This window comes from Hibiscus syriacus, unplaced genomic scaffold, assembly GCF_006381635.1.
Source record: "Hibiscus syriacus cultivar Baekdansim isolate YM2019G1 unplaced genomic scaffold, ASM638163v2 tig00116951_pilon, whole genome shotgun sequence".
In the NCBI taxonomy this organism is placed as follows: domain Eukaryota; kingdom Viridiplantae; phylum Streptophyta; class Magnoliopsida; order Malvales; family Malvaceae; genus Hibiscus; species Hibiscus syriacus.
This window is the reverse complement of record NW_024063482.1, coordinates 2240887-2266181: the sequence shown is the minus strand read 5'-3', so window position 1 is coordinate 2266181 and position 25295 is coordinate 2240887. Positions and strand designations below refer to the sequence as shown.

General features: G+C 33.1%; 1 protein-coding gene and 2 long non-coding RNA genes across 3 annotated transcripts; 2 read left to right on the top strand and 1 right to left on the bottom strand.

Moving 5' to 3' along the window:
* Positions 1-9: 9 nt before the first annotated feature.
* On the bottom strand, positions 10-1774 carry LOC120188886 (transcription factor MYC2-like). Its single transcript, XM_039192263.1, has 2 exons — positions 249-1774; positions 10-101 (listed from the first exon to the last, which is right to left on the bottom strand). Exon 1 carries the CDS (start codon positions 1709-1711, stop codon positions 278-280), a length of 1434 nt encoding a protein of 477 aa, XP_039048194.1. The 5' UTR covers positions 1712-1774; the 3' UTR covers positions 10-101; positions 249-277.
* A 19830-nt stretch (positions 1775-21604) lies between these two features.
* LOC120188989 lies at positions 21605-21938 on the top strand. Its single transcript, XR_005522464.1, has 3 exons — positions 21605-21667; positions 21775-21837; positions 21915-21938. It is a non-coding gene; the product is annotated as an uncharacterized LOC120188989 (long non-coding RNA).
* Positions 21939-23459: 1521 nt separating this feature from the next.
* LOC120188891 lies at positions 23460-24290 on the top strand. The gene is made up of 3 exons (XR_005522453.1): positions 23460-23493; positions 24084-24164; positions 24248-24290. It is a non-coding gene; the product is annotated as an uncharacterized LOC120188891 (long non-coding RNA).
* Positions 24291-25295: the final 1005 nt, after the last annotated feature.

The window sequence follows — 25295 nt, the reverse complement described above, 5'->3', positions numbered from 1 at the left end:
AAGAACAACTGGGATTCGACAAACAAATAAAACGACAATACACAGAAAACAAAAGCATTGAAAAACAAAGATGTTCACTTTTCACATAAATCACACTCTTACCTGAGACTTGGCTAACGGACCACTATTAAAATAGCGTCCGAAAACCTTATTATATAACTGTGATATCCGTAATAATCACAGTAGTACCCGTTGTTTATGCAATCACGATAAACATATCATAACTGGAAATGAGATCACAATTATAATTTAAATACCTGACTCTTACTGAATAAACTTACTGGTCGAGCCTCCTGAGAAGAGCAGATTTGAGTCCTTGTTCATTTCTCAGTTCATCGGGGACGGCGACAAGGATATCCTGGAGCATGATCTCGTTAACACATGAGATACTTGCATGATGGATGAGAAACTCCAGATCACGGAGGGCAACCATTATCCTTGCAGCTGGATAGTTCACATTATCTGACTGAACCCTAATCATTGCATCGTTTCCGATGATCTTGATATTGAAATCGAGACCAGCAGAGCCTGCTGTTGCAGGGGATGGTGAAGAATTATTAGGGGATTCTGAAGTGGTTGTGCTTTGGTTATCCATAGCATCAATAGGTTCCACCTTCAGTTTCTTACACTCCCTCTGAAGCTGCGATTCAAGTTCATCGATTTTCGACTTTAGCTCATTGATGTACGACACAGCGTCAGATAAGAGCGATGCTTTGTCCATGCGCGACACGTTCGGAACTACGGCTCGGAGAGCGTAGAACTTGTGGTTCAGCTTTTCGCGGCGTTGCCTCTCAGCTTCCACGTGGTTCAACGGTGTCTCTCGCCCGAGCCCGGGTTTTCTTCCACGTTTCTTTGGGTTTCTTTTCTCCATGTGACTCATGGATAGTAATAATGGACGATCACAATCGGAATGCTCTAAGTCCACATATGAAGATTTCCCAGTTTTAGTGGAGAATTTCTTGGTTTTGTTGTTGCAGTTTTCTTGCTTTGTTTCATTATCAGGACTTGCATCTTCTTCTTCGACCCCGGAAACTATTCCGATGTCTGCGAAAGAGATGTTTCCGTCAAGGAACTGGCCTGATTGCTTTGGTACCAAGCCAATGGGATCAGACCCGAAAAGGGACTTAACTTGCTGCACCAAACCCCAATTTTCACTGATCATTTCTATGGATCCTAGTTCAAGAACCCCACAAGAAGTTGGTATACAAACCAGCGTTTCAATGCCATGCAATTGTGCTTCTATAGATCTTTCACAATTGTAAAACTGCATTGCATGAGCACCGGTTAACCAAACCAAAGAGCCAGTACTAAGAACCTTGCTCGGAATCCCTTCTCCGGCAGGGAAAGTTCGAGTCAACGACATCACGTAGAACCATTCAGCATCGGAGACGCCGATCCCGTTGATCATCGATACATCAAATTCATGGTTATTATCTCCAATGAGTGCTTGGATTCCTTTCATCACCTTATTTCTCTCGTTGTCTAAGCATGCTGGAGACGAATCTTTAGTGCCTTGGAAATAACCATCTCCCCACGACAAGAACAAACGACCGTGTTCATCGTTTGATGTCTGCCACAGTATGGCATAAGTCCACAAATTCTGCTGGCTCTGCACTACGAACTGGAGACACTGCTGGAGAGTTGAGGGTGGTGAAGTTTCTTGGGTTAAATAAACGAGTGAAGAAGATGGAGAGATCGTCAGTTCTTCCATAGCGGACAGAAAAACAAAAACAAAAGAAAGAAAGGAAGCGTAATCCGCAGTGGTAAGAGAAACAAAGAAAATGAAAAACACTAGTTCTTTACCAAGAAAGCTTCTATAAAAGAAAAAATCTTACAAAAAGCAATGTAGAGATAGAAATCGCCAAAAAGCAACAAAAATGAGAGGAGACTTTCAACAAACATATTATTGTAAATTTGGAAGGAACAAATGAAGAAATAAAAAAACAAGAGAGTACAGGGCAAAACGGAGACGGAGTGGAGTTTATAAGCTTTGTTACTTATAGTTTGGCCCCCCTGGATCCCTAATTAACCCACTAGGCTAAGGTGGGTCAGTTTCGGACACCACTTGCAAGGTGCGTGTGAAGTGATAGCGAGAGGCTGAGTGAGTACTCGTGAGCATGGGCTCCTCCGCCATTTTTACATACTCCTGGTTATTGGCTCTTACGCCATGTTAAACACTAGGTTTAATATTAAAAAAAATGCTCAAACTGTATTGTTTTTTTAAGTTAATTTAGGTATCTAACGTTACTAATATTATTATTTTAGGTATCTCAGTCATAATGACCGTTAAAAAAACTCGTTAATTAACTTATATCACATTAAGATAATTTTGATTTTTTTAAAATTAAAAATTAAAATATATTATATTTAAAAAAAACATATTTTTCTAAAATTAAAAAAAGTCTCAAATCCTTAAAAATCCCAAATACCTAACCCTAACCTTACCTCCCTTTACGACCACAGCCTTTGACGCCTTCGACACCTTTGACATCTCCCTTGTTTGTTGTCGTCAGTCTTGTCGTCGATATGGTTATCGGAGTCGTCGTGTGTTGCGAATTCTAGTTGTATGGTTCATCGGGTTTATCGTCTATTTTATCGTCGGGTGGGGCTTTCGGATAGCTATTCGTCGGGTAACTAATTGTCGAGCGGAGGCGCATTTAGGGATAGGTTTAGCCGACGGCAAATGCGGCGACTGACGTTGGTATATGATTGAAATTAGGGTTTTCAAAGTTTTTTGGGTTTAAGATTTCTAAAAATATTGGGGTTTTTTAATAAAAATATTTGTAAGTTTTTTATTTTAAATAAAAATTTTAAAATTATATAAACGTGACACTTGTCACTTAACAAAATATTTTAACGGTTGTTATGACCATGACACCTAAAGTGGTAACATTTGTAACGTTAGACACTTGAATTGACCGAAAAAAATTTAGGCACCATTTTAAAAAAATGGTATAGTTTTGGCCTTTTTTGTATTAAGCCTAAATAATACACATATAATTAAAGACGAACCCGTAATTTTATATTAAAAAAATCAGAAGTTAAAAAATTATATTATAATTTTTTGAGGAGATATAAAATTAAATGATTAATATATATATATATATATATATATATATATATAATATCTAAATTAAATTAAAATTTAAACATTTGAAAGCTACAATCGTATCTCTCAATTCATCCCTATATATAATATATAATCTCATAAACTTCTAAAAAGCGATTTGTATATACTATACGACATTATAATTTACATTATGTTATCCACTACGAGAAATAAAAAATATATCTAAATTAAATTAAAATTTAAACATTTGAAAGGTATAATTGTATCTCTCAATTTATCCCTACATATAATATATAATCTCATGAATCTCTAAAAAGCAATTTGTATATTCTATACCGTAGAGTATTTGGATGTTTATTGTTAAATGATTGAGAGTTTTTACAATAGATATTACTACTTGTAAGACCCTAAATTAATAATAAAAAAGTATTTTTATATTTATTTATTTAAAAAAAAGTCATAATCTAAATTTATATATACAAACAAATAACATTATTTGAATCCAGATCATTTAGAAAAACTTCAATGATTTACTTTATTATAATTTACATGTGCATCACTCGAAATTTTATTTCTATTAAAGCGATTCACAATAAGAAAAGGCACGTCTTCCAATTTAATATATAGTACGTTGGATTCTTAAAAAAAAATCATTAATTTATATTACCTTAATTGACATACCAAAAAATAATTATAAATATAACACGTCATAATAAAATTATACTAATTCTAAAAAATCATAATTTGGAGGTCTCTTACGGAAGCTGTTCTCAATCTAGTGTTGGGGGCAACCTACTATCTTATCTCCCCTTACTCCATTACATATGGGAACAAAGGATATCCATTTTGTACTATAAAAGTAGTTGGGATTAAATTTGTTTTTTGGCTTTAAAATGCAGAGTGGACAAGCTAATGTGCTTGCGGACAAGGTAGCAAAGGACGGGGTGCGGCACTGATTTCGTTTCAGATGTTGTGTGGCTATTTTTTCGCTTCGGAAGAGGCATGATTTTGTTTGAAATTGTAAAGGCTTGAATTGTGTTTTCTTAGAAGAAATATTTTTTAATAAATAAAATATATTAGATATCATTAAATTTTAAATGGTGTATCATTCACATTATTAAATTTTTAATTTTGTAATTATGACATTAAACTTTAATGTTCATTTCAGTTATATTATTGAACTTATGATAACACACACAAAAAATGCCATCATTTTAATATGACAAGTGGTGTTTAAGATAACATCGTTTTCGATATTAAACTTTAGATATTGTACTTTCTCAGTAGCCGCTGATAATCGATCATCGACTGTCACCAATCGTCTTTCGTGATAAGATTGTACCAAAACGTTCATTTTTCATTATATTTTCTTCTATTGTGATTGAATTTCACGAAATTCAATAAAAACCGATGAAATTAAATAAAAATATATTATTTTTAGGGGTTGAAAACTTTCTTAGATTTGAGGGATATAGGGTGTTTGTTCAAAAATCCATATTATGAGAAGTATTATTTTGAGAAGACGAACAATATATTTTAAAACTAACCTCATCGGATGGTCATCAGAAGAGATCAAAGTATTAACACGTTGAACTTAAAAAAAATGAGTTTTTGCCTATTTTGAGTGGATTTCATGGAAAGTCAATCTCATTAGAAGAAAGAGGAATGAAATACAAATATATTGGTACCAATCTTGCCGTAAAAAAGACCACTGACAAATGGTAATTGGTTGCCAACGACGACAAAAAAGTACAATACCAAAATAAAACTATTTAAAAGTGTAGTAATAAAATCGATATATCTCTAAAGTTTGATACCTAAAATAACATCATTTTAAACATCAATAATCACAAAACAATATCATTTTGTTCATATTATTACAGTAACAAACTTAATATATTGAGTTTTTTGTCACTCAGCCGTTAAATAGTTAACGACGTTAAAACGAAGTCGTTTAAAAAAAAATAAAATTTTCACCAAAACAACGTCGTTTTACATCTATAAAACAACCCATTTATAACGCCATTAGTGAGGAAACGACCGAATAACAAAAAAAAACAATGTATTAAATACAATGAGAAATTGAAAAGATTTAAAGTACAATGAGTGAAATAGAAAAGAGAGTAAAGTTCAGTTATCGAATTTGTAATTTACCCATAAATTAATAATGTCTGGATCACGTAATTTATAAATTTGAAGAGGTATTAATTAATTAATAAATTATAACTAGTGTTATTGAAAATTCTATTGATGATGAAACTGAAAATGATATAATGCATTTGCAACTAATTACGCGGGAGGATGTACTCATGTCGACAACAACTATTCACAATTTTTTGTTGTAGCATGGGGACACAAAACTAATACTTTTGGATGCACTAAAGAAAGTCAGTGATGAAATACATCTATATTTAAATTTTAAGAAGCAAACAACAATATAATTATATTTTATTGAGTTGTCCTAGTTATATTTTTAATTCTATAGAATTATAAATTTATAATATTGAAGAGACTATAAATTTATATGAGTTTTTCGAAAAATTATTATCGTATTAATTTATTAGAATTGTTAATTTAAACCTTAGACCTAAAAGGGGATTTTTTACCCAAAAATCACATTGACATGAAATAATTACATGTTACGTACCGTTTTATAAAATTTTACCGATCTAGCATCTTATAAAGAAAGACGTGAATCATCATCCACACCATACGTTAATTTAGTGCCACGTAATGAAAGACGTGAGTAAAATTTTCTAAAGCGATATCTGATAGGTAATTATTCTCTATCAATATAATTTTTGAATAAAAACGTCCCTAAATGAAACCGAAAAAATTATTATTTCATCTAATATTAATTTAAAAACGTTATACTAGATATCTATGATGATACGACGGCTCAAGAACCGCCACGTGCTTTTAGCATGGAAATGTATTACAATAACGATGTTACGTATATCACATCAAAAACATAAAAAGTAGCTATGCATTACATCAATATTACTCTATGGAAAGCAATGCATGTGCTACGGACAAAAAGACAAATCAATAAATAAAAAACAGACAGTGATCGGTGTGCCATAGATTAGTATAGCATGCACTAATGTCACTTTCGTGTTAAAAGTAGGATAAAATACGTATTTAGTATTTAAATTATTTTTTAGTATTTAAATTTTATTTTTTTAAATTATATTTAATGTTTAGTTTATGTTTTATTTTTAAATCTCATTACTAAAAATTTAACAGTTGTATTAACGCGTCATCATAAGATAATGTCATTTTATAATTTAAAAAAATAACAAAATATTATGTCAACATTTCTATTAATTTTCTAACTAAATAATAACAATTTAAAATTTAAACTAAATATTATGTATGATTTAAAAAAAGAAGTAAAGTTTAGATACTAAAATAAAAAAAAAAATTAAATACTAAACATGTAGTTTATCCTAAAATAAAATAAACCACTGTGAAATTGAGTCCAACAGCTGGATTTATTCGAGTTGTGTTCATAGATAATATCGTATTTAATATATTAAAACAACAATACTTTTAATATATTAATAATCCTATAAATAAAATAATAAATTTAACTATTAATATTTATATATTTTTAATTTGACTTTTATTCTTTAAGTTACATTTGATTATTTTTTTTTTAAATTCAAATTTCTTTTTAAAATAAAAGAGAGGTATGAAATAGAAAATAGAGATAAATGTATCTATATTTATATTTTAATGAGTACATGAACCCCATATATATATATATATATATATATATATATATATATATATATATATATATATATATAAGGGTGAGGAATGATTTCTAATAATTATAATATATTTATATTTTAATGAGTACATGAACCCCTTTGGATGCTCATTATCTAATTGTGCCTCATTAAAATTTACAAGAAAAAACTCAATGGAACAAAAACCTAATGAAAGAAAATAGTACATAAGTATACGCTTGATATGCTGCCTCATTAAAAACTATGGTTTTCATAATCGGACCGGTTAGCGAATCGGTCATGCTACCGGTTTACTGGTTCAACCGGTCGAACCAGTCCGACCGGTCGGAAGAACCGGACGATGTCATAATTATTTAAAAAATTAAATAAAAATACCAAAAATATTTAATAAAAAAATAATTTTTTATATCACAAGTCATATTCAAAGCAAGTCATAACATATATAAGTTAAAAACCATAAAATCAAGTGAAACAAAATGATTCAAATTAACTACAACATAATATTTAAGGTAAAATATATTAAATAATAAATTTAATTATATAACTATAATTAAAAAATAAATTTTGGGTTAAAAAAATCATAACAAAATTATATAACTATAATTATATAAATATTCTTTCACTTCAATCAAGCTCAAATTTTAGGCTTCAATCGAGCTTCTAATTTTTTTTTAGTTCAAGTTTCAATATTATATTTCGAGTTTGAGTTGAACTTGATAATTTTTAACTTGTGAGTTTGAGTTGAGTTGAGCTTACTTTTAAAGTTTTCAAGTTCGAGTCGAGCTCAGCAATACTCGAGTTCGACTTGGCTCGTTTAACAAACGACGTTGTTTGGTTTAATTTTTTTTTAAAAAAAACAAAAATCCCGGTTTTTTCTGATTTTTTCCGGTTTTCAGCCGGTCCGATTCGAACGATTCAACGGTTCTGGCCGGTTCACTAATAACGGTTCAACCGGACAAAGCAACGGTTCCCGGTTGAACCGGACTAAGCAACGGTTCCCGGTTGAACCGACCGGTCCGATCCGATTTTCAAAACAGAGTTAAAAACTTTACCTGGAAACCCAGAAGGAAAAAAACAAGGTAAAGGGAAAAAAAGGACAACGAGTATTTACTCTCCCTAATGACTACATCACTTGAGATCTCTAAAATGACGCATTCCAATGTAGTGTACTAACTTCTGAAACACAGTTGTATGAAGTGGCTTAGTGAATAAATCTGTATAATTCTCATTTGAAGTGATCCGATTAATTTTTATCTATTTAAGCTTTTGAAGGTCACGAGTGAAGAAGAATTTAGGTACAATGTTCTATCACCTTTGATGTATCCACGTTTGAGTTGTTCAATGCATATTGTATTATCTTCAAATAAGATAGTAACAACTTCTTTTCCAGGTGATAAATCACAATTATTTCGTACGTGTTGAATCATAAATCTTAGCCATACACATTCACAACTAGCTTCATATATTGCTAAGGCTTATGCATGATTAGAAAAAAGTTGTTGCAATCGTTTGCTTCATGGAATGTCAAGAAATTGTTGTACTACCATATGTAAAAACTACGTCTGTAGAGTGTGTATGTATTATCAATTATTACGAAAAATTCTAAACAGATATAATATTGTAATTACCCCAAACTAATAAAAGAAAGTAGTAATCATATATATATATATTAATGTTCAATGAAAAACATCACATGCCTGAATAAATCTCTTTCAGGAGGAAAAAAAAGTTGTGCAGATAGACAATATATAAGGTTTAGTTAAAATTATTTTTAAAAAAAAAATAGTTAAAATCAAATTGATTCATCGAATTAAAATAAGTTGATTAATCGATTAATTTATAAATTAATTAAATTAGAAATTCGTTAAAAGAATTTTAAAATTTTATTTTGATGATTAGTTAATTTAATTCAAAAATAACTAATTAATTTAATTATTCATTTAACTAAAATTAAATAAACTTTAAATATATATATTTTTGTTAGAATTTAGGAATGCAATGTTTTAGTTTTAATTTTGACGATGCAAATTGGTTTGTCAAAACATTGTTCCAGTTTAGTGACATAAACATTGTAACGTAATGTTTGCAATTAGTTGTTTCACAATATAATAAACTCCTTTGAACCTAAATGAAAAATTAAGAAAAGTGTAACGAATTTTGGTTTAAAAAATGGATCGAAATAATAAAAGTTGATTCGAGTCGGTTAATTATTATTTTTTTGAAAAGAAATTTTGTTCTATTTTTATTAGTGTAACGCATACAAAACCGAAACCGAGGACGTGGGCCTCATTAATAAAAGTTTTATTCGTGAACATCGTTAGCCTTGCAACATTGTCAACAATCGAGAGAGAGAAATCCACCAGTCATACACCATTACATGAATATATCACAAGGTTGTTGGGAGTGTAAAGTGAACACACTATAACTCACAAATATTATTACCAGCTATAATACAAATAAATTTAGTTTTATAATACAAATTGTTGCTAGTTTACAAACTCACAAATCCTTTTACTTTACCAAGTTCACTTTACAGCTATCTCTATAATTTTATTTGTATATAACATATTATAACTTATATTTATAGGCTGTTACTTACAACATGATAAGGTTTGTAGTGTATATTAAAATATTCATGAAATACCAACAAGTACATATATTTAACATGTGATTTTTATATCAAATTATCATGGAAACATTATATCAATCCAAACCATCTTATTATAACATATTTCATCTAATACTTCATGTCACCAAATTTACGTGAACCTGCTTCTAGTCAAAATTGAATTCTAACACTCCTTGTAACCCTCTGGATCCTACTGGGTAAAATTATGGAAGTGCCCATAAGTACCTTGAATCAAAAGTGATCAAAGAATCAGTAATGTGTGCACTCTCAAGACAAATGTGAAATTGTGAGAAAGTGTTATGATAATTCTCGAAGCCATAAGTTCCTAATGATTAATAAGTCCTGATTGCTTGATCTAAAAGCGAGAGGAAATGTCCCCACTTGATGTGTTTGGTTGTATTGCTTATGTTGTTATGCATGTTTAGCCAGCTGCCAAGTGAAACCAGTCAATATCTTCTTGAGGCTTTGTGAAAATTGTTACCGAACTATGCATGATCAGGTTTCTATCGTCGTGTCCGATGTTATGTGAGACCGAACAATCACATGTACTTATATGGTAAGAATCATTATCGATGCTATGTGATACCATTATTCTCTATCTAAGCTATCGTGCTATGCGATATCATATGCCATTATTGTTCATTATATGTGCTACTGCTTGATAACGTGCTCATTGTGTATATGGGTTGATAACTGAAGCCAAGTAAAACCAACATGTGAATAATAGTTGATGATAAATGGTATGTGCCATTAAAGGCATCATATGTTTATACTTATGACTCTCTGCTTCTACTTCCCAACAAACTTACATTTATGAACTACAAGTAGTATAGTAGAGTAGATCTGTACCATTGAGCATCATTACCTCAACGTTCAGATGTTTCTATTCATAGGTTAATAGATTGGATTGTTGAAGAGCATCATCATTACGAGATTTCTAGCATCTTCATGTTTCAGAGTACAATACTGATTTTTTTTAGTGGGCACATGTATTTATAGGACTTTTATGTAGGTAAGGAATACATGGGATTTTTCAATTTTCCCTTTTCAACTGTTACATGACTTCTTTATTCTTCTTTGGGAGTTGATCTACGCTCATAACCAAAGTGGTTATACTTATTGCAACTATAACATCGTACATGAAATTTATTTCTTTATTGATATTCGCATCGACCTTTAAATCTTTGTCCACAACTTGATGTTTGGTATTTTTCACTTATTTATCCTTTATCATATGATTGACCACCATGGATACGTGTTTTTCATCCACATTTATATCTTTCAAGACATCCACCACAATTTCTTCTAACTTGTGCCTAGCTGTTGTTGGCATCACCTTCGTTTAAGCACAACTTGCTTTGCAGAAATTGTGGTACATTTATAGTATATTCGTCTTGCTTTATTTTCAGCTAATGGGCTTAAAGTGAACTTGTAAACTCATCAATCGATAATTGAGACAAATCTTTTTATTCTTCAATTGCAATAACAACATAATCATATTTTTGTGTTAACGACTATAATATCTTTTCCATCACTTTAATCTTGTCTTAAGTTTCATCGTTTCTTTTCATTTCGCTTACTACAACATTCACACGATTATTATAGTCATCGATGTGTCTAAATTTATTATTTTCAACATCTCAAATACAATTGTTAACAATTATAAACATACTTGTTTTTTCTTTTCCTGGTCTTTTGAGTGATAGTTGCAAAAAAAATTTAAGTTTGGTTTGCGTTTTTTGTATCTGAAATTTTTTCAAAGATAAATTCATCTACTTATTGAAAAATAAAAATTAACGTTTTTTTTTTATTTTTTTACAAGTTTTTTCAATGTTATTTTACCTTCAGTTGATTCTACTATTACATTTTTAAGTGGTATCATTATTCAATAATGTCTTAACAATTTTACTAACTATGTAGAACCTTCATTTGAATATTTTAATTGTCATAATTCATTTTTTAATCTTGATATTTATGGTTTAATCATGTTTGTCTTCTTGTCTTGTCGTGATGTGAACTTGAACCAAACTCGTATACCACTTTTTGAAGGTGGACAAACAATTTTAATTTATAACTCAAAAATATTATTAATTACGGATCAAACTATAAGTACATTTAATGTTATACTAACCTGATAAGGTTTTTATTTCTTATTAAAATCTACATAAAATATCAATACATACACGTATCTAATATGAGATTTTTACACCAAATTATCTCGAAATTTTTACATCAATCCACACTACTTTTATCTCATCTTATCTTATACTTCATGCCACCGAATTTTACTTAAACATCTAATCAAATATGACTCAAAAAAAAGTTAAATCAAGGAAATTATTGAAGAAAATTGCAGAAGCATACAAACACGTGTCATGTAATTTAATTTTTCTTTTCTTCGTTATTGTTCAACGACATCGTGCATAAATAGTTTAATTGCGACAGATTGATGAATGTTGTCCATTTACGATCATACATCACATTATTATTGTCAAGTTTTGGCTAAGGCCAACTGCCATGGCTAAAGCTCTTTTATTTATCGTTAAGTGTAAAGATAAACATTGTTGGGCTATTTGTGGAAAGTATTTAAGAGGAATATTTTTTAAATGACCATGATTTAAAATTAGGTCTAATTATAGTTTCAGTCCTTTTACTATGTTGAAATCAGGATTTAATCCCTTACTTTGATATAATTTTGTTTCTTTATTTTTAGAATATTATTTGTTAATATGTCCACAATATCCGATCTATTAATTATAAGAACGATCTTTTTAATCTAATTTAAGCGCATTTAAGCATTCATTGTTAAATAATTATGCATTTTATTTTTATTTATGATCAGTTGGTCCATCCCATAAATTGATAATACTTTTTTTGTGTTTTTATTTTTATGATAAAGGACATTAAAGGTGCTTGCGCTGGTTTGAACTGTAGATTTCCTTGTTTCGGAAGCCCAATAATGTCAAAACCCTACACAACATTTTAGAAAGATACAAAACTACTGCAGAAATGCTTGGTTATTTCTGTGTCTGTATTTTTTGTTCCTTTTCGAATGAATTTTGAATGAACAAAGTTCAATATTGCCATCAATATGTTTTTTACCCACCAGTCTATCAATTCAATCAAATGTATCATAAAAACAAAATAGAAAACTATGGTTTAATTTGTTTTTTAATAGTCTCGAGTGATTATAAGATAGTACATATTTAGAATCTTTCTTAGTTATTAACAATATATGCATTCTGTAGACGCAACTGTTCGAACTCAAAACTTTTAAGGAGAACATCACTCTCTTTTACTATTAAGGTCATTTAATTAATTTAACACTGAATTTAATTTCAATGTATGTTAAGTAACTTTACATCCCGTTAATGTAATATGTAAGTCCAAAATTCATGATTAATTATTTTAAATAGGACTCTAGGTACTTTATTGCTCACATCGATCCATCTCATCGTACTATCAGACATGAAATAATAATGTGAATAATTTTGTAAGGATTCCGGTTCATAATTGAGAATCATTTAAAACAACACCCATGGCCATCTACAATATAGTTGTCTCTTAGTTAAATGTTAGAGTCGAACCAGTACAAAATTTGAGGGGGGGAAACAATATATCTTTCACCATCATATTTTGTTGGCAATAAATGTGATTTGGACTTTTGAGGGAAATTTTGGAATCCTTTCGATAACAATTTGCTACTTATAATAGAAGCCAAAAGTACGATTTTTATTAGTTTTCTTTTAATAGTTTAAGGTGGTTATTAGGTAATATTTATTTATAATAATTTGAGTCATCTACAAAACACACTCTATAGACGTAACTGCTTGAACACAAGATTTTAACGAGAATAATACTCTTTTAGGGATTATTAGTTTTGTTTTGGTTACAATAAAGAAAGCGGTAGCCCTTTTCTATTGCTTTGCAGCATGTCTTCAATCTGTCGAGCTGATTTATTCAGCCGGTAGAAGCCCATTTGATTGTCCAAATTAAGCACTTGCTGCTAAGAAGTCGGCTACTTAATTCACCTACCCATCAATATCCCAAGAGTCACTCTTAGAATCTAACTTCAATATCAAACACAAGTATAAGAAATATTTTACACTCGCTCTCACTGACAAGCATTATCCCGTACAAGACCACAGAATAAAACCAAACTCTTTATAAAGAGTTAGCCAATGAAGTCTTTAACTCATACAAGCGTAAACACAATAATAATAATAATAATAATAATAATAGAACCGTGAACAAATATGATACAAAATCTAAATTCATGATCCGTCATGTCAAACTACCAATAACAACACATAAAATCTGAAAATATACCTATATCCATGATAAATTAAAAATCTTGAATTTTCATGTCGAAATCTCGAATCTTATGATTTTGATCTTCCAAATTAACATACAAATTGCATGCAAAAATCATTGATAGATTCACCATCATTATCAAGAAGAACTGTCTTTAAAGTAAAATCTGAAAAACATGTATGTAATTTGATAAACTGAGAAAGTAGTCTCGTAAATGCTTAATTGTGGGTTAAAAATAAAGATGTATGTGATCATATGTAGTCAACACATGGATTAAAACCATAAAACATCTAAATGGTCTACAATAAAAGTATATGAGCCCACATATATATCACTTTATATTCATTCCAAAATAATGATAAGTTTTGTAATTTATCGTAATTGATGATGATTAATGATTAATTTGCTTTGAGAGAATATGATATTCTTTGATGAGCATCAACATGAATAACGTGTAGTACGCTCCACTAACAAACAAAAATTAAGAACAAATAAGATTTAAAGTCATTTGTTTCCTTACAAAAGTTTATTTGATGAATTGATTCATCAGTATATGAAGAAATTTTCTATTTTACTCCTGCTTCCTACGCATTCTGATTCCTTATCATCAGTTAGAATCATTACACAATTTAATATTTTACCAAATTATAACATTTAGATTCCTATCAACTGCGAATCATTTCATATTAAGTGTGTCTAATTCGAACAAAAATGTCTGTTTATTGAGATAATAAAAGAAACAAATACAATTCGAGATTAGATAATTTTCCTGTTGTTTGTGCGTGATAAGCTTTACGAAGCTATTATTTATAGGACTAGAACTATAAGAACATAGGAGATACGAAAGGTAAGGACTAAAACGATAAAAGGTAAAAGGACATTCACATTGAAGATTAAGGATGTGAAAGATGAAATGATATCGACATTAATATTATTAGCAATAAATAAAAAATTATTGAGAATTAATATTGTGAATGATCAAGTGATTGAAACCAAGTGGGGAATAATTAATAGAACGTGTTTTGGGAGAGAGGTTTTGAAAGAAGTGAGCCAAGGACCACAAGAGCAACCAAAGAATCTACTAGAGATCCGGTTGATTAGCAGCCGTTCGAATTCATATATTTTTAAAAAAAAATAATATTATATTTCCATGAAATCAGGCATTTAAGAAAAACATGGCACATTTTTGTTGAACAAGGGGTCCGGATGAAAGCAGAGAGTTTGGAGCTTCGCTGTGTTATCGTCAAGAATTGACGCATGTCGGGGATCACAACAAAGCAGGAGAGCTAAATGATTGCTGCTGCTTAAGCATGTGCTTTGTCTGAGAGTGAAATATTAATTTCTAAAATCTATAAACAAGTACTGTTTTGTCATCTTTTTTTTCTTCTTCTCTTTCTTTGTATTTCCTCCATAGGTTGGCCATTTTTAACTTTATAGCTACTAATATCCGTGCCCCCACAAGGCAGATTCGAAAGAGATCACAAGTGTTTTTCTGGCATATGAATTTCTTTAATTGCTTAAAATATGTTTTTCTGCTTTTCATTTGTCTTTGTTAGATTGATGTTACAAGATGACATTGATTTTTCTTCTGAATTATTAGTTGAATCGATCAACAGAGTAATTATCATATACCAGAAATTGATCATATTATATAAATAGTTAAAAGGTTACATTTTTAAAACACTGATGATGTTGTTGGTATAATTGCCACAAACAATGCTTTCGCTTTTGCTTTTTGCTTCTGGATATGATTCTTTGTGTCTGAAAATGACCCCAATCATGTTTAATCAAGGGGTTATGATGTTTTGAGGGAAGCCAACTATCAGAATCTTAGAGGGATTTGCATGGTGAGAAGATGGGCTTTGGGGCGGATTCTCAGATGGGACTTAAAAGTTGCCAATGGCCCAACAGGCTATATTTGTTGGAGTCGGGAGGGATGCTCTATTGGGTTATTTTGAGAAATGAGAGCTGCCGAGCTGATCCTATCCCATTGCCATTGTTCATGGCAATAGCCTAACAACATTAAAGGATGAAGTTGCTGGGGAAAATTCTTAAACAATTGAAGAAGATGTAGCTTTCGCTCAATATCCAGCATATCAGATTAATATTACTACCTTAGCCGAATAGGCACTGAAACACCAATCCACAATGTAGTTAATTGTCAACTTATTATTATCATAATCGACCTGCTTTTCTCTTCTCATCTATTGCCCTTTTAACCATTAAATTATTCTAAGAATAAATTCCATTTAGTCACATGACACATCAGTCTGCAAAAAGATTCCAATCAAAGAGCTTATGGATTAAGTATCTCAATGTTGGTTGTCTGATCTTTTCTTTGGCTGTTCCTTTTTCCCATTTCAGACCAACGCTTTCTTCTTTTTGTGTCTTCAATTCCATACGCTGAGGAATTCTTTGAAACCATCTCCATCACACCATTTTCCAGATCTGAAAATTCAAGATTTATTGCTTTATTTACTTTAAAAATTCAACTGCATCTTCTTTTAAATTGCTTTCTGTTCCTTCTTATTAATCATTATTGTTATAATCTTCTTAAGTTTCCAAATTTTAAATGCCATTATCAACTACATAGGTGTATTCTTCTGTTGACAAAAGACGAAGAAGAGAAAACACGCTCGCACTGCTTCAGTTCAAATTCCATTCAAATTGTTGAAGCTTTTCTCCGATCTCTTTCAGTTCTGTTTCTGGTAACTTTAATTTTCTTTGTTTGTCATAGATCTAGTTGGATTTCGCTCCTTTCTTTCGTTCGTTACTTCCAAGGCACTGTTTTGACTAGATTCGGCTGCTTCCGACTGTAAATTTGGAAATATCTAGTTACATGCTTCGTAGTGTAGTTTCTACATACTACTGTTTTTTATTAATCTTTTAGATCTTATTTTGGCGTCTTTTTTAAAATTTCATTATATTACTTGATATCAAATTAAAAATCTTTTTAGGGATATTATAGTGTTTTATGCATTTTATCTTATAATTACTAATAAACTTACTAGCAATAAATTAAAATCCTACTTAGTAACCAACTAGGCTTTTTAGTACCCCTCAATTCTCTAGTGTTTTATTGGTGCATCTTCTGTCTTCTTTGGATTCATTTTTCATAGTTTCTTATAGCTTCGACTATAGATGATTTCTTGAGGTCATGTCCTTCTTTTAGAGCCCATGGGGCGTATAGGGGGAGGGCTCGACAGAGTGGTGACAAGGAGACTAGACTTAGAGTTTGCTCGTTGAATGTAGGCACATTAAATGCTAGGCTGCTGGAGCTGACCGACGCACTTAATAATAGGAAAATAGATTTTGCATGTATTCAGGAGACTAGGTGGAAAGGGGCTCGCGCCAGAGAGTGTAATGGGTACAAGTTGTGGTATTCAGGCGTAAATAACGCTAGAAATGGGGTGGGTATCTTGGTATCCTCTAGGCTCAAGGAAAATGTAGTTGAAGTTTGTAGATACCGGGATAGGATCATGATGCTTAAGGTTATTATAGAAGAGGAAGTGGTGAATGTCCTTTCAGTGTACGCCCCATATGTTGGCCTAGGGGAGGGGGAGAAACGTTGCTTCTGGGATCAGTTAGATGATGTACTTAGGAGCATTCCGGAGGACCAAAGAGTTTTCATAGGGGGAGACTTCAATGGCCATATAGGTAGTACAACCGACGGGTATGACGGTGTTCATGGGGGTTTCGGTTATGGTAGCAGGAACGATGAGGGGCGTACGTTGCTTGAATTTGCTACTGCTCACGATTTGGTGGTTACTAACTCCTTATTTAATAAGAGAGATGCGAACTTGATTACGTTTCATAGCGGGGGACATTGTACCCAAATCGACTACATCTTGGTTCGAAATCGGGATCGATGGGCTTGCATTGACTGTAAGGTGTCCCCTGAAGAGGCATGTGCATCGCAACACAAATTGTTGGTTTTGGTGTTTCGCGTACCGCACGGGCAAAACACTCATAGGAGGGCTAAACTAGGTAAACCTAGGATCCTTTGGAAGAAGTTACATGGAGCGACAGCTGATGACTTTAGGAGTAAGGTTTTGTCTAATACAGGTTTTGGAACTACAAACTCAAATAATGCAGATTTGTTATGGAAAAATATGGCAAATTCCATCAGAGAGGTGGGCAAAAAAACCCTGGGGTTGCCGACAGGGAAGGCCAAGGAACATAAAGAATCGTGGTGGTGGAACGACGAAGTCTAAACTAAGGTGAAGACAAAGCAAACTTGCTTCAAGGAGTTTTTACAATGCAATGACGACGAAGAAAGGTCGAGAGCTAAACAAAGATACAAGGAGGCAAAGCGGGAAGCCAAGAAAACGGTGGCTAAAGCAAAGGATAAGGCATTCGAGGAAATGTACAAGAGATTAGACACCAAGGAAGGACAAAACGGCATCTTTAGGCCTTCAAAATCTAGGGAGAATAGGAAAAAGGATCTAGGTAGCATTAGATTTATTAAGGACAACAATGGTGTTCTTATAGCGAAAGATCATGATATTAAGAGGGTTTAGGGTAGTTACTTCTTTGGTTTATTTAATGACGGTGTCTCTCCCTGTAGAGATAGTACCGTTGATGGGTCATCCGACCATCATACTTCGTCCAATGACTGCCCTACAAGTAGGATTGGGTTTGAGGAAGTCAAAATGGCTCTTAGAAAGATGGGAATGGACAAAGCTGTCGGTCCTGATCAAATTCCTATCATTGTGTGGTTGGCTCTAGGAGAAGAGGGAGTTAAGTGGTTGACCAATATCTTTAATATTATTTTAGAGACTGCCAAGATGCCAGAGGAGTGGAGAGAGTCCACGATGATACCAATATATAAGAAAAAAAGGAGATCCCCAACGTTGTGGTAACTACAGAGGTATTAAACTACTCAGCCATACCATGAAGCTATGGGAAAGGGTGATAGAGGCTAGGTTGAGACAAGTTACTAGGGTTTCGAAAAACCAATTTGGCTTTATGCCAGGTAGGTCTACCACGGAGGCGATTCATCTACTTCGACGACTTATGGAGAAATATAGGGAAAAGTCTAGAGATCTTCACATGGCGTTCATTGGCCTTGAGAAGGCTTATGATAGCGTTCCCCACGATACGATCTGGAAGACTTTGAAAACGAGACGGATCCCAACTATTTATATCCGGGCGATTCGTGATATGTATTGTAGATCTACTACATACGTCAGGACTACAGTTGGCGACACCGAGGCATTCTCGGTGGAAATCAGACTCCACCAGGGGTCGGCTCTTAGCCCTTACATCTTTGCCTTGATTATGGATGACATCTATTGTGCGACACCAGACGGTGTACCATGGTGTATGCTTTTCGCTGACGACATTGTCCTAGTTGCTGAAACAAAATCTGAGTTGAATAGTAGACTGGCTACCTGAAAGACTGCTTTGGAAGAAAAAGGTTTAAGGATCAATATTGATAAGACAGAGTATTTATGTTCAAACTTCAGTAGGGACCAAAACGAAGAAGATGTAGAAGTATTCATAGAAGGACATGTTCTCCCCTTAAAGAATTGTTTCAAGTACCTAGGGTCTATGATACATAAAGATGGGGGTGTAGATGATGACGTTACACACCGTATAAAGGCGGGATGGCTAAAGTGGAGGGCCGCTACTGGAGTTTTGTGTGACAAGAAGGTGCCTCTAAAACTTAAGGGAAAATTTTATAGAATGGCAATAAGACCAGCACTGTTGTATGGATCAGAATGTTGGGCAACCAAGAAGGATCATGTAAGGAGGATAGAGGCCGCAGAAATGAGAATGTTTCGATGGACATGCGGTAGGACTCTGTAGGATATGACAACAAACTCTGCTATTAGGATGTCCTTGGGGGTGGTGCTTGTTTCCGAAAAATTGAGGGAATGAAGACTACGGTGGTTTGGGTATGTCCTTAGGCGACTATCGTCAGATGCGGTCAGGAGGGTAGAGTCGATTACAGTCGACGGTGCCAGAAGGAGAGGACGACCAAGGCGGAAGTGGGAAGACTGCTTGAGATCTGATTTGATGGATTTAGCCCTTACCGAGGACATGACCTCTGATAGGAAAGTATGGAGACTTAAGACTAGGATAGTCGAGTAGTGTAGGTCACATCTCTAGGGTGTATCATCTTTGTCTTCTTTTAATGCCTTTGTAGTAATTTCCATGACTTCTACTTTTTATTCGTTTCTGTTATTGGTATTTATGAAGGCTTAGAACTGGGCTTGCTATCGTTTGACTTCTGTGTATCATTCTCTCCACTTTTAATTTTAGTCAAGTCTTACGTTTCTGTCTATATACAGAGATTTTTTCGCAGGAATTTTTTTGCAGGGATTACTGCCCATTACAGACGCGCATATGATATTAATGATATTAATAACTGCATATAAATACTGTTCAACTATGTATTTTTGTATTTATTTATACATGCATTGCATTTTATCTATATTTTTAATTTTCTGACTGCCGGAGGTCTTCCACGGAAGCTACTCTCAACCTGGCGTTGGGGGCAGCCTACTACCCTACCTCCCCCTTACCCCATTGCATATGGGAATTGGGTTTTGTTGTTGTTGTTGTTGTTGTAATGTTGGTTGTCTGACTAGGAAGGTGCACTACAGCAAAACAAGTATATAGCGGCGTTTGACGCGGCGTTTTCAAAGCAAACGCCACTAAATTTGTACATATAACGACGTTTATATCCAAAACGCCACTAAATGATAACATTAACGGCGTTTTTCAATAAACGCCGCTAAAACTCATACTTTAGTGGCGTTTTTAAACAAATGCCGCAATAGGGTACATATATTGTGGCATTTTTAGATAAACGCCGCTAAAACCTAGTACTTTAGAGGCGTTTTATGCAAAAACGCCGCTAAAACTCATACTTTAGTGGCGTTTGTAAACAAACGCCGCCATAGAATCGTTCTTTAGTGGCGTTTTTAAACAAACGCCGCAATAGGGTACATATACCGTTGCGTTTTTAAATAAACGCCACTAAAACCTAATACTTTAGTGGCGTTTTATTCAAAAACGCCGCTAAATACTCATACTTTAGTGACGATTTTAGACAAACGCCGCTAAAACCTAGTACTTTATTGGCGTTTAACCATTAACCCTTTCTCATTTTTCCCCCTTAACATATTTTTTCATTCCCGCCGTTTACCCAAACCCATATGATGCTTCTTCGCCAATCTCACTTTAAACAACGCGAAACAATTGGGGGAATTGAAACAGTGGGAATATGGGGGAAAAAACTGTGCAGGTGAAGATGAAGTGGAGCTTTCAGGGAGAGGTTGAATTCAGGAATTGGGCTAACCGTCTCGGGTGTGATTGGGACATCATGCAGCTTTCAAAACTTAAAAAATTAAGCAGTAAGCGGGCTTGTTTTTTTTTCACTTGCTTTAACGTAGCTTGTAATCGTGGTCTTGCTGCCACTCCAGGCTTTGCCTCCTCTGCATCATCACACTCACACTCACACTCAAGTGTGGTCAAATTCATTTCTATTTGAATTTCTGAGATTTACCCAAATTTTTATATCATCCATTTCCAGTTCTAAGATACTATCTCGTTGTTTTCGCTCTATTTCACGTATTCCAGGAAACTTAATTCCCAACACAATATCTCATTACACACCCAAACCCCAAAATAATATCCCTTCTCATAGAACCACAACGATTTTTACTTCTGTACCACATACTGTACATTTTCTAGGTAACGCTGTTTCTCCTGTATGCTATTCTATATTTTGTTTACCCCAGTGACCATAATTGATTCGCTTGGTGATTGATTGTAGTGGGGAAAACAAGCTGTGTTGCTTCTCTTGCTGTAAAATTTGCAGACCATGGCCACCCTACCATTGTGATCTCAACTGATCCTGCTCACTCCTTAAGTGACTCTTTTTCTCTGGTATCAATAAATGTTTCTGTTTTTTAACTCTAAACAGAAAATGCTCAAGAATGGAAGTTAGTTTGTGGGACCCTTCTTTAACCATCTGCTTTGTTCATTATCTCAAGGATTTGGCAGGAGGGAATCTTGTTTCTATCGATGGACTGAATTCTCCTTTGTTGGCTCTTGAGGTATATGGTATAAGGTTGAATTTTTCTACATTAGCTCATCATGTGATGCACATTTTTAAACCTTAGCAATATAACAGATAAATCCAGATAAAGCCAAAGAGAAATTTCAATTTGCAAGTCAAAAGAATGGTGGTAGTGCTGTCAAAGATTTTATGAATAACATGGGCCTTGGGATGCTTGCTGATCAGGTGGATACAAGTCTTTGCACACTTATCAACCCGTTGCATTAAATTTAGAACTTGTGACTTTCATTCTGTTAATTATCATCAATAATGGAAGAAGAATCTGTTAAAACTTATTTTATGTCTGATGATATTTTGATAATTTTTAGTAGCTACTGGCGTGCGAACAGAATAATGGTCAAGGAATGGACTTGTGTCATAGCGCTGATTTGATTTACACTTTTGCTTATAGTTTTCTATTCTAACCAGGATTTTGAATGTGGACTTAGTTCTGGTTCCTTGAAAGCAATTTAAAGATTCCGAACGATATTGAAACATTTATTAGCTCCCTAGGCTGCATTCTGGCCCATGTATATCCCCCTTGTACCTAGTTCTGATCCATTTTGCCCTTTCCCCCCCTTAACCTACCAACTTTATTTCAATTTTGTTTAAGATTTGTTCATTCATTGTTGTACCTGACATTTTTTGGTTACTACTTTAATGTTGGGGGATCTAAAACTTGGAGAGCTGTTGGACACCCCTCCGCCCAGGTTTAGATGAAGCTATAGCAATTTCCAAGGCATGTACATTCTTTGATCCGTTTCTAATTACTTTTAGTGTTTTATGCTTACCTTCATTTGAGACTGTTTTTTATCCTAACCCTACAGTTGCTTGTAGGTGATGCAATTTCTTGATCTGGGTATATTTCTTTTCTCTTGTTTATTCTTTATTTTGCCTTTTTCTTTTGGTTTTCTGATCTGGGTACTTCTTGTTTTCTCCTTTTGGATTGATTATTTGATTTATTTGATGATTTTATGGGTTTTTTTAATCCGGGTAAGTTATCCTTCTTGCTCTTGACAATTATTACATTTTATATGCCATACAGGTTGGGCAGATATGCTGTTGAATCTTACTTGGAACAAATTTTGTCTCATGGGTTTTTCCATGCTGAACCAGTAAGATTTTATGTTTATACAAATACCTTGGATGCTCAAGATATTCGAGTTTATTTGTGGAAATGCTAGGTGAAGGGGCATGGGTTGCTTATTATGTTTTGCACTTAAAATTGTAGCATATATATCATTTCATGCCGTAGTTTCAAAGGAATGGTGTGCTTTTCATTTCATATATCTAGTATTTCCTTTTAGAACTAAAATGTGTTGTAATTGGCAGTTACCTGCTTGATATAATTATTTTCTCAGATTACAAAATCAACTTAGTGAGTTCCTCATTGCATAATTTTTCTTTGCTAAGCAAGAAAAGGTTTATGATACAACTATAAACCTAAATTACTGATATTAGAAATTGTTCTGCAAAAAAAATGGTGTAGCCTATTAGTATATTCCCATAATTAGGAGACTTCTTGTAGCCTATAATACCTTTTTTAGGTATCAAGACCAATAGCTGTAGTAGAGATACATAAGCTGTAGTTTTCTATTTCCATTGACAAATGAGGAAAAGATAGAGAAAAAAAAGGAACGCCTGGCTGCAATCAGTAATATATTTTATGCTTTTTATCTTTATAAATGTAAACTAAGGTTTTACACTCTTGAATGCATCAATAAGGATTTAATAATGCGCCAACTAACTCGGCAAAGAGGACATGAGACCTTTTCATATTCTTCAGTGGGGAAGACTCACTAAGCATCTAATAGGTTAATTTGTTTTGCAATTTATTTGACATTTATAATACGTGGACATACATAAATAAGCAATCAGAGGAAAAAGATAATGTCAGCTTTGTTACTAGCAGATCAGTTTAGAAAAAAAATCAGTGTTATGTCTTATGAAAATGTTGCCTCCCTTGCAAGCTCTGGCCTTTTCTCTCTTGACACGAAAAATGTTTTTCATGTACACATTACTTGTGGTTCACTACTGAAAGCACTTGAAAACTTGAGTTGTCTTCCTTTATATGAGGTTCAGTTAAAAGTCCTTAGAAAGACCTTCCTCTTTTAAGGTTGAACTATTTTTCTTCTGATATATTGATTTCCATTATATCCCTTTGAGTCAATATTTAGCTGTTTACCCTTTCATTTTTTCTTTAGTGGGTTACTTCTTCTCATTAATTTTACATTACATGAACAGGGGAAGATTTATTAACCATTGCAGCAGATCAACCCTTTCGATTCCCTGCCACATTCACATTTGTTGTCAGATCATTTTCAGGTAATACATTAACCTGGTGGCTTCATTTATATTTGTGCTGTATTGAACAAGAACTTAAGCACAACGTATTATTTCACATGCAGTATTAGATGGCATAGGGAAGGGCCTTGATCCTCTATTTAACATAATTGAGATTGCAAAACCGTGAGTGTGGTTTTATCTCTTTAAGATCCTTATAATTTTTACTTACCTTATTATGGTTTAGTCATTTATTTTGTCTGTATATCTGATTATATTGCACTTTATTGCTTCTAGCTATGCACTAGAGTTGTTAAGATTCCGTGAAGCTGGAGTTGAAGTTGCCTTGAAGGTAATATTCTAATCTTCGATTCTAGATTTAATTGTATTTTTCATGATAAAGTTCCATTTTCATGATAACCTATATAAATATTTCAGGACTTCAGAAAGACATGGGACAGACAGCCCCGTGCATTCTATAACTTATTTGGGCAGGCAGATAGAGTTGAGAAGGTTGCTGAAACCATCCAAAGATTGGTAGGGTTCGAGATTCCTATAATACATTTTGAAAGGTTAAAATAGTTGTTGTGTTAAACTGTTGCAAAATGCTGCATATTACAGGAACAGGGTGATCTGAAGCTTAGAGTGCAGACTTTGGAAGCTGAAAGGGCTTTCCAACGTGTTGATGTTGTTCAGAAGACAATAGGAAGTGTGAGTTAAATTTTATAATTATATATATATAATTTTTTTCTTTTTATCTAATTTTATAGTTTGGTATATGTTTTTAACCATGAAACCATTTAAAATTCCTTTAAACATTATTTTGCACTGCTGAATTATTGGCTTTCCCATATTTCCAAGTGGATGCAGGAAGTTTCTTTTTCTTTGGGTAACATTAAGTTCTCTTATATGCATCCTTCCATAGGTTGGCAACTTGTTAGCTAGGGATGTAGGCCCCGCATGATCCCCTTCCCCTACTGTACTTGCATTCCCTTGGCATTCTGTTCTAATGGAGCATTCTAGAGAAATTCGAAAGTGATGGGATTTTTGACAATGGAGTTCACGAGTTGCATGATGTGCATGCTTTTCATGTAATCGTTGTAATGGTTTTAATGGTACCAGTGAAAATCTGGCTTAAAGAAACTTAAAAAGGATGCAATATAATATATATAT